Source organism: Myotis lucifugus, unplaced genomic scaffold, assembly GCF_000147115.1.
Source record: "Myotis lucifugus unplaced genomic scaffold, Myoluc2.0 scaffold_97, whole genome shotgun sequence".
Lineage (NCBI taxonomy): Eukaryota > Metazoa > Chordata > Mammalia > Chiroptera > Vespertilionidae > Myotis > Myotis lucifugus.
Window position 1 is genome coordinate 723,878 of NW_005871145.1, and position 10,517 is coordinate 734,394.

The 10,517-nt window shown below is 37.9% G+C and overlaps 1 protein-coding gene across 4 annotated transcripts in view; it reads left to right on the top strand.

Moving 5' to 3' along the window:
• LPXN (leupaxin) overlaps positions 1 to 10,517 on the top strand; it is a 35,930-nt gene that overhangs the window by 4,279 nt on the left and 21,134 nt on the right. The window contains exons 1-3 of one of the 4 annotated variants that reach the window (XM_006091850.3): positions 8 to 165; positions 5,733 to 5,884; positions 9,167 to 9,213. In XM_006091850.3, coding sequence (XP_006091912.1) covers positions 153 to 165; positions 5,733 to 5,884; positions 9,167 to 9,213 — 212 coding nt within the window. In that variant the 5' untranslated portion in view covers positions 8 to 152. Of the gene's footprint in view, positions 1 to 7; positions 166 to 5,732; positions 5,885 to 9,166; positions 9,214 to 10,517 lie in introns of those variants that run through there. The other 3 variants (XM_023756561.1, XM_023756560.1, XM_023756559.1) reach the window with 3 other exon arrangements.

Below are 10,517 nucleotides of genomic sequence, written 5' to 3' on the forward strand. Positions count from 1 at the left end.
GAGAGGAAGTGCTAAGCAAATACAGGAACCAAAAAAGGTTATAGAGGCTGCTTCACACTGTCTCATTCAGTTCCTTTGCGGTGCTCTTCTTCAGCACAGACCAAAGCGGTTCCTCACAACCTGTGGCACCAGAGCATCTTGGGTGTGTGACAATGGAAGAGTTGGGTGAGTGAGGAGCTTCCTGGTGGAGAAACTCTGAGGGAATAAAGACCAGGCTGCCATCTCCATGTGTGGTGGGGTGTACTACTAGCCAGATGGAGGGTAGTGCAGGAAGATTTTATTTTCACTTCTCTCCTGACCTCACTAAGAGTAAAGCACGAGGAACTGTAATTGGGGAAATATGGGTTCACTGTTTCTGTGGCACAGAAGGCGGAGAGTTTGGTAAACTCCACACAAATACTTTTGGATTGAATTGTGATTAAAGTGGTCATTTTATTATGAGCATTTGCCCTTTGGGGGCTACTGGAGATCATAGAGTGATCACACGGTAGGCAATGGTAAAGATGTGATTTGAGGAGAAAAAGAAAGAAATGAGTGTTTTGAGGAGAAGGAAAAAAAGTACAAGAATGAGGGATTCACAAAGATTGGAGAGAAGCCAGGGTGGTTTCAATTGTTCTAGGATTTAGTATTAAATCAAGACAACAGAGCACTAATAACTCCAGGGATTTTGTTGCTCAGCTTTTTATTCAGAGGAACTTTGAAGGAACAGATTTCTATGGCCTGCAAGTGTAATACCTCCTTCCATTCCAAAGCAATAAAAACCAGCAGTGAAATTATTGGCCATGTTGCTCAAGAGAGATCTCTGATTTCAAGCCTTTGGAGTAACATAAGATTTATCATTCTTGGGAATGCATTCCATATCCTTTGCCAACGTTTGTTGCCAACAGCCTTACTAACACTGAGTCACTAACCCAGTTTCCAAGCTGTATTAATTACACGGTGTCCTGGGTTTTTGTATATTTGGGGCATGTCAAAAGTGCAAACAATGACCAAAAACATATTTTACATATTGTCTTTTTTAAAAATTGTTTAGAGTGTAATTTGAGAGTTGGAGGAGTAGAGGAAGGAAGGCAAATTGCAGGAGGGAAGAGGAAAAGGTGGTGTTTGATAAATATGTATTGAACTGTTTTGGAGGTAAAGTCTATTTGGATACTTGGGGTAGAATCCAAATTCTTATCTTGCGTGAGGGTTGGGGAATTTCCTATTTCTACCTGAGTTCCACTAGAGTTCAGCTCTGCTTTTTTATGTTAGGGATACCTAATGGCCTTTATGCAGATAATTAAAAAAGCAAGTAATACTTTTTGTGGTCACTTAAACTAAAACTAGACACTTTTACATATGTTAACCATTTTAGCAATCCACTAAAATGGGTATTATCCACATTTTTTTTTAAATGAGAAAACTAAGAAAAGCAAAATAACTATTTCAGTGACACCAAAATGGATCAAGCTACAAGCTATTCTCCTATTTTAGAAATGTGTTGGCTCAGATGTTCTGGCTGACAGAATAACCTAGGTAACAAAAACATGAAATGAAAAGATTTGCACAGCTTTGCATTTCTTAAGCAGGAAAAATTATAGAGAAATCTGGTCCAGAAATGTAGAAGGAACCACACAGCTTGGAGGGTAACATTCCTGTTGATGATTCAGGTGGCTAAACCTCTTCTTCAAATTGTCGTCAGCCCAATTGCTACCCTAATAACTTAGGATGGGTCTCTTCCTGCTGGGGAGAGGTAGCATGAAGGGCAGGTTGGCACAGGTATGCCTGTATTTCCTCTTTGCGTCTTTCTTACACAGGGATACTAGATAAAGAGAAACCAAGAGCAAACTCTGGCTCTGAATGAAATCATTACAATCCAATGAGACCCCCAAGAAACCTTGCTTTACAAATCTTTTCATGTTAATACCGATGAGTATTTGATTTCTGCAGATGAAGGGCTACAGAGAAGGACTGTAGAATTTTCAGTCTAGTATCCCCCACCACCAGTCATCCCATATTTGTCATACTGAAATTAGTCATCTTCAAATTACGGAATCTGGCAAAAGGCAAGATGATCTTTGGGTGTTGATGATACGTGCACTCAGGAAACAGGAAGAGAAGGGCCTGTTAGCTCCTGACCCAGAAAGAGAGTTGCAATAACTTTAGCGAGCAGGTCCTTCTAAGGGTAACCTTCTACTCTTAGTGGTATGGTTTGTTTCTCTTGTAAATGGTATCTCCTCTCTCCTAATCTTTATTGTAAACTAGTGGCCTGGTGCACGAAAATTCATGCACTCGGGGTGGGGGGGGGTCTCTTAGCCCAACCTGCACGCTCTCACAATCCGGGACCCCCTCGGGTAGGGTCCAGACCCATCGCAGCATGGCTCTGGTTCCCTGGGCCTGCAGGCAGGGGGGAGGGACCAAGAGGCCAGTCTGATCACAGCATGGATCCAATTCCTCAGAGCCTGTGGGCCGGGGTAGGGACCAAGAGGCCAGTCTGATGGCAGCATGGCTCCATTCCCACAGCTTCCTCCCGTGGGTGGCCAGGAACCAGGACTGACTCCTGCCGCGCCAGCCGGGACCCTAGCCTGGTGTTCAGTCATCCATCTGGATGTTTAGGTCATGACAGATCCTTATAAATTAGGATGCCTTTTTATTTTGAATCTAAGAGGACCCATGACTTCTAGTTAGAGAAAAGGTTAGAAATAGAAAAGAAAGGGGCTATATCTTGATGGATATAGACTAAAAATTTGGAACTCAAAAATTTGGAATTCAGTCTGACTGTATGAGAAAAGAAGTTTTGCTTTTTCTTTCTACCTCAGTTTTTGTTTTATTTTTTCTTCTGTAAAAATCTTTTAATATAGAGAATTTAAGAATATGCAAAAGTAAAGAAAATAGTTTAATGAAATCTGATGTACCCCTCAACCAGTTTAAACTATCAAGTCTTGGTCAATCTTTTTTCATTTATAGACCCACCCATTCCTTTAATAACTGTATTATTTTAAAACAATCTCAGATATTAAATAATTTCATCTGTAAATATTTCATCATACTCTCTAAAATAAATCTATACATACTTACACAAATAACCATAATACCATTATCACACCCAAAAAATCTTTAATAGTAATTCCTTAATATTATGAAATACCATTATCACACCTAAAATATTAACAGAAATAATCAAATATTCTTATCATACCCAAAATAAATTAATAGTATGTACTTAGTATTATTAAATATCTACTCAGTGTTTAATATTCCTGATAGTTTATTTTTTGTTTGCTTGTTTACTTTACTTTTATCCTCAGATTATTTTAAGTTAAGATTCATATACTAAAATTAGTTATGTTTCTAAAGTCCTTTTTAATCTATTGGTTCACTCTCCATCTCTTTATTCATTAAAATTTATTTGTGAAGGGTAATTTTCCCTGAAGAATTTAGCCCAGTTTGCTTCTCTCTAAAGTGGTGTATAAAATTCAGTCCTTTTGTGAGATGGATGATTTAGAAATATATGTAGATTTTCTATTAAATTTATTGCAGTGACATTAGTTAATAAAATTATATAATTTCAAATGTACAATTCTGTAATACATCATCTGTGCATTGCATTGTGTGTTTACCACCCAAAGTCAAATATCCTTCTGTCCCAATATATTTGACCCCCTTTACCCTTTGCTACTTCCTCCCACCCCGTTACCCTCTGGTAACCACCATATTGTTGTCTGTATCTATGAGTTTCTGTTGTTTGCTTGTCTTGTTTGTTCATTCGTTGCTTTCAGTTTTACATTTCACATATGAAAGATCTATAGCTTTCATTTTAAAGAAATGATTAGATCTTTTTTTATGCCATCAAGAAGTATTCATCCCTCCAATATCTGAAATAAATGATAATCTTTTTTTTCATAATGTGTGAAGTTCATTTTCTTCATCTGAGGACTTCCAAGGTAGGCATATACTTAGAAACAATATAATCCAGTGTTTTGCAAACTTTTAAAAACTACAACCTGTGGTAAGGAAACCACTAGAGAATCACTAATGGGTGTTGATCCACAATTTGAAAAGTATTATCCTATATAATAAAGAGCTAATATGCAAATGGTTGTCATGCCATCACGCCATCATGCTGGGGCCAGAGTATCTGAGGCTGGGCCGGGGAACCTGAGGCTGTACCCCCCGCCCTGGGGCCGGGGGACCTGAGGCCACACCCTTGCCCTGGCCCCAGTGACAGGGGACCTGAGGACATGCTGGGGGACCTGAGGCTGCGCCTGCCTGGCGGGGGTGGGGCCAGCCAGGTTTGGGTCTCGCACAATTTCGAGGCATGTGTGCGTGGGCAGGGACTTTACTCTGGGTCCCAGGGTGTGCCCCAGACTCTGACAGGAGGGAGATTTTCATATACATTTTACTAATTTTCTTTCATCACTGACACTTCTATTATAGAGAAAGGGCAAATAGCAATATTAAAATATTTTCTCTCGCCAAAACTGGTTTGGCTCAGTGGATAGAGCATCGGCCTGCGGACTGAAAGGTCCCGGGTTCTATTCTGGTGAAGGGCATGTACCTGGATTGCGGGCACATCCCCAGTAGGAGATGTGCAGGAGGCAGCTGATCGATGTTTCTCTCTCATCGATGTTTCTAACTCTCTATCTCTCTCCCTTCCTCTCTGTAAAAAATCAATAAAATATATTAAAAAAAATAAAAATAAAATAAAATATTTTCTCTAATTAATTCCCTTTTAAGGTGCATGAATTTCATGCACCAGGCCTCTAGTTGTACTATAATTGCTTAATTATGTAGATGAACAAATAGCTTCAGAGAAGAACATGTCATGCCCAGATGACCCAGAGAATCCATGTGAGAATGAGGTCTGGAATTTCTGGCTTGAAGTTAGTGCAGGGGTTGGGGATCAGACAGCCAGGTTCTGAACACAGTAACAGTGTGAACTCAAACAATTTATTTGGTAATTTCTTGAACTACAAAATAAGCATAATAATGTCATCTGCTTCAAAGAATTAAGATAACTAAATTAAATATATAAACCTTAATTTTTATTAATTGTTATTAATTTCATCATAACAGAAAGGTAATATTGTAATACTTGAAGTCAGAGTCCATTGTTTGTTCCTAAGAAAATATAAGAGAAACAATCAACTATTTGGACTGTAAAATCTTGTTTGATTTTGTAATATCTGTATTTTTCCCCCCAATTTCCTTTTCTCCCCATACTCTAAAAAGACAGAATACTTATATTCTCCTTTGAGAATTTGGTTATGTGCTTGGGATATAAGAAAAAAAATCATCAAGGTTAAGAATAAATGTTACTATCCTGGTATATTTTTAAAAACTGTAGTGTAATTGCTCATATTTTTCTGATAGGAAAACTATTTAGAATTTACTTTTTTTCTAAGTGGGAATCTTTATGAGTGATTCACCCCAAATAAATGACAAAAATTAATACCCTGCAATAAAATAAGCCAAATTATAGAGTGAGACTATGGAATTGAATGCAGCCATAGGAAATAAGAAATAGGCCACAGGATATGGAGGTTTTGAACATCTTTTAGCCAGGATATGGAGGCTTTAAACCACATTCTAGAAGTAAAATACGGAGGAAGGGAAGATGTTTTAAGGAAAATAGCCTTAACCCAAGAGAAGAGGGAGATGAATGGGGGTGCAGGCGGAGCAATATAAGAGGAAAATTATTTCAGAAGACTTCCGTGTTCTATACTATGATTCCCTTGTGTGTTATGATATAGATGCTTTATTGGAGGAATTGGAACGCTCTACCCTCCAGGACAGTGGTGAATACTCCAACCCTGCTCCTCTTCCCAAGGATCAGTATTCCGGAAAAGAGAGTGCTGAGACTTCAGACATCCCTTCTGTTCAGGATGACACAAGCCCCTTGCAGGTAACTTTTCATTTATTCGAGTGCCTTGACTACAGATGTTTGAGTGTTTTCTGAATATGAATTGCATCCTACACAAAATAATGTGAAAGGACAATTATATATCCAAGAAAGAGAAGAAAATCCCTCTAAGATAACTTAAAAGTGCTCTCCCTGCTGTTCCTTCTACTTGGACCACGTTACTCCTGCTATCTTCAAACTTTTCTCACCTCCTCCTATCAGTCCTTGCTCGAGAGTCCCCTTCTCAGTTAATCCTTCCCAGGTCAATTTCTTTCTCTCTCTCTCTTTCTTTCAAAATTTTTTTTTCAATTATAGTTGACATTTAATATTATATTAGTTTTGAGTGTACAGCATAGTGGTTAGACAATTTTATAACTTTTGAAGTGATTCCCCCCCCCCCCATAAGTCTAGTATCCACCTGGCACCATATATAGTTATTACTATAGTATTGACTGTATTCCCTGTGCTGTATTTTACATCCCCATGACTATTTTGTAACTTCAATTTGTATTTCTTTTTCTATTAGGCTTTTAATTTTTTTCAATTACAGTTTACATTCAATATTATTTTGTATTAGTTTCAGGTGTATAGCATAGTGGTTAGACAATCATATACTTTACAAAGTGTTCCCCCTGATATTTCCAGTACCCATCTAGCACCATATATAGTTATTACAATATTATTGACTATATTTCCTATGCTGTACTTTACATCCATGTGACTATTTTCTAACTAGCAATCTGTACTTCTCAATCTCTTCACCGTTTTCACCCAATCTCCCAACCCCCCTTGCTTCTGGCAACCATCAGTCTGTTCTCTGTATTTATAAGTCTGTTTCTATATTGATTGTTCATCTCTTTTGTTCTTTCAATTCCACATATAAGTGAAATTATATGGTATTTGTCTTTCTCTAACTGACTTATTTCACTTAGCATAATACCCTTTAAATTCATTCATGCTGGCCAAGTAATATTCGATTGTATATATGTACTACCACATTTTCATCCACTCAGCTATTGATGGGCACTTGAGTTACTTCCATCTCTTGGCTATTACAAATAACGCTGCAATGAACATAGGAGTTCTTTTGAATTAGTGGTTTGTATTTCTTAAGATATATACCCAAAGTGGAATCACTGGATCATAAGGCAGTTTCATTTTGAATTTTTTGAGGAACTTTCATTCTGTTTTCTACAGTGGCTGCACGAATCTGCATTCCCAGAGGGTTCCCTTTTTTTGTCTACATCCTCATCAACACTTCTTGTTTGTTGATTTATTGATGATAGTCATTCTGACAGATGTGAGGTGATATCTCATTGTGGGTTTTTTTAAAAACATTTTATTTATTTCAGAGAGGAAGGAGAGGGGGAGAGAGAGAGATAGAAACATCAATGATGAGAGAGAATCATTGATTGGCTGCCTTCTGCATGCCCCACACTGGAGATTGAGTCCACAAGCCAGGCATGTGCCCTTGACCAGAATTGAACCTGGGACCCATCAGTCCGCAGGCTGATGCTCTATCCACTGAGCCAAACCAACCAGGGCCTCATTGTGGTTTTAATTTGCATTTTTTTTTTATGTTTAGTGACATTGAGCATCTTTTCATATATCTATTGGCCATCTATGTGTCCTTGTTGGAGAGGTATCTATTCAGTCCATTGCCCATTTTTAAAATTGGATTGTTTGTTTTTTTTGTTGAGTTGTATGTGTTATTTATAAATTTTTGATATTAACCCCTTATTAGATCTACCATTGGCTAATACATTCTTTCATTCAGTGGTGTTCTTATCATTTTCTTGATGGTTTCCTTTGCTGTGCAAAACCTTCTTAGTTTGATATAGTCCCATTTAGTTTTTCTTTTGTTTCTCTTGCCTGGGAAAATAGATCAGAAAAAAATATTAATAAGAGAAATTTTAGAGATTTTATCGCCTATGTTTTCTTCTAGGATTTTTATGGTATTAAGTCCACTTGTATTTCTTAAGCTCTTCAGCTTTTTTACCCATCTCCTCAGCACTCCTCCCATCTGGCAAACATCAGTTTGTTCTTTATATCTATGAGTCTGTTTTTGTTTTCTTTGCTTATTTTGTGTTTTTTAAAAATATATTTTATTGATTTTTTTACAGAGAGGAAGGGAGAAGGATAGAGAGTTAGAAACATCGATGAGAGAGAAGCATTGATCAGCTGTCTCCTGCACACCCCCTACTGGGGATGTGCCTGCAACCAAGGTACATGCCCTTGACTGGAATCGAACCTGGGACCCTTCAGTCCGTAGTCCGATGCTCTATCCAGTGAGCCAAACCAGCTAGGGCTGCTTATTTTGTTTTTGAGATTCCACATATGAATAAAATCATATGGTATTTGTCTTCCTCTGTCTGACTTATTTCACTTAGCATATTATTCTCTAGGTCTATTTGTGTTGTTGTAAACAGTAAGATTTAATTCTTTTTTATGGTGATGAATATATTTATAATTGCCATTTCTTCTGCATTTTCTATCTCCCACCCCTGATTGATATTACATGTTCATTAATTTATTTTTAGATATTAATTTGTTTATTATCTGTTTCTCACAATGTAAATCCAGGCTAGACAATTTTTGTTTATTTATTTTTTGGTTTTTGGTTTTTTGATGGCTACATCTCTAGCCCTGACACATGACAGGCTCTCAATAAATATTTGTTCAACAAATAAATGAGTTGTTAGCCAACTACCCTTTAGAGTCACACATTATTTCTTTTTTAAAAATATATTTTTATTGATTTCAGAAAGGAAGAGAAAGGGAGAGATAGAAACATCAATGATGAGAGAGAATCATCGATTGGCTGCCTCCTGCACGCCCCCTACTGGGGATTGAGCCCGCAACCCTGGGCATGTGCCCTTGACCGGAATCGAACCTGGGACCCTTTGGTCCACAGGCTGATGCTCCATCCACTGAGCCAAACCAGCTAGGGCACATTCTTTCTTTAGGTATGCTAATTTTAATCATGTTATGGTCTATAAAGGGACTTTGCTTATTTTGTTGTTTTATGATTTTTGTCTGAGTACTTCTCTAATTCAGTGCTTTTAGGGCAGGGAGAGGGTCACTATTTATTCACATGGCAGCTATTCTACTTAGAATTTGGCCTTTCTCTGTGAGATGGCTGGTATTCCTCTGCCTTATAAAAGGATATCTCAGAGACATGCTAGTCATCAGTCTCCTTTAGAATCTAAAAACATTCTTTAATTCTGGGTGTAGATAAGCACCAAGATTTCACTAACAGAAATCCATTCTGTCACTCTGTCTTAGGTGCAGCTCGTGTATACTACTAATATCGAGGAGCCCCACGTCTACAGGTATTTTTTTTTAAAATATATTTTATTGATTTTACAGAAAGGAAGAGAGAGAGATAGAGAGTTAGAAACATCAATGAGAGAGAAACATCGATCAGCCGCCTCCCGCACATCTCCTACTGGGGATGTGCCCGAAACCCAGGTACATGCCCTTGACCGGAATCGAACCTGGGACCTTTCAGTCCACAGGCCGACGCTCTAGCCACTGAGCCAAACCGGTTTTGGCTCTACAGGTATTTTTTAATATTAAATTCTTAAGCAAAGTTATTAGATAGTTGTTGTCAATCTGTGTTTGGACAATACTTTGCTTGGAACTCCTACTGCTCTCCTTTTCTTTCCATAGTTTTTGAGCAAAGCTGGAATGGTTTCTGCTCTTTCCTTCACCACCTGAAAAAGTGTAAATAGTTCTAATCATCACAGATGCTTTGGCCCAGCTATTCCAAGTCACAGAAGAAAAACACCAAATGAATTTTCAGCAAGACATTAACAAATTCAGAGCTAGGCCCGAGCCAATTTGATTCAGTAGATAGAGCATTGGCTCTCAGACTGAAGGGTCCTGAGTTCAATTCTCATCAAGGGCACGTACCCAGGCTGCAAACTTGATCCCCGGCATGTGCTGGAGGCAACCAATCCAATCAATTTGTCTCTCTGACATCAATGTTTCTCTCTGTCTCCCCCTCCCTCCATTCTCTCTAAAAATCAATGGGAAAATTGGGTGAGGATTTTTTAAAAAGAGCTAGTTTCAGAGTTGAACTAAGAGATTGGGTCTCCATGGCAGACTAATGAATATAGACTTCTTTTCATATTTGCTCAAAATTTATTTAGCAGATGGAGAGATTGCTTTTTTACAAAAGTTACAGATTGGAACAGATTCATTTACTAAATAATTTCTACTGGCCAAAGCAGAATTGGCAGCCTGTTAAAAAAAAAAAAAAAAAAGACCACTTTTCTTGTTCTCTTTTCAGTTATGGCTTGAAATTTAAAAAGTCAGACAACATTCTGGAAAACAAAATAAAAGCCTTAAAATGTAGATAGTAAAGGCTCATACTTGGTAAAGAATACTACGCCACACCTTATTTGGTTTCAGAATTGCAGCCAATAGTGCACACATGATGCTAAATAAGGAAAGGACCTATGCTATCAAAAAGTCTTTTTATAGCTTTGCACTTGAGGACACTTTCTACTGTAATGGGAGGAAGGCCAATTTATTAATACAATTGTCAGTGTGTTCCAGTTCCAGTGGTCATGCCCCTTTGTAAAAAGCAAACAAAGCAAAACAACAACATCAAAAACAGTGCCTGGTACAT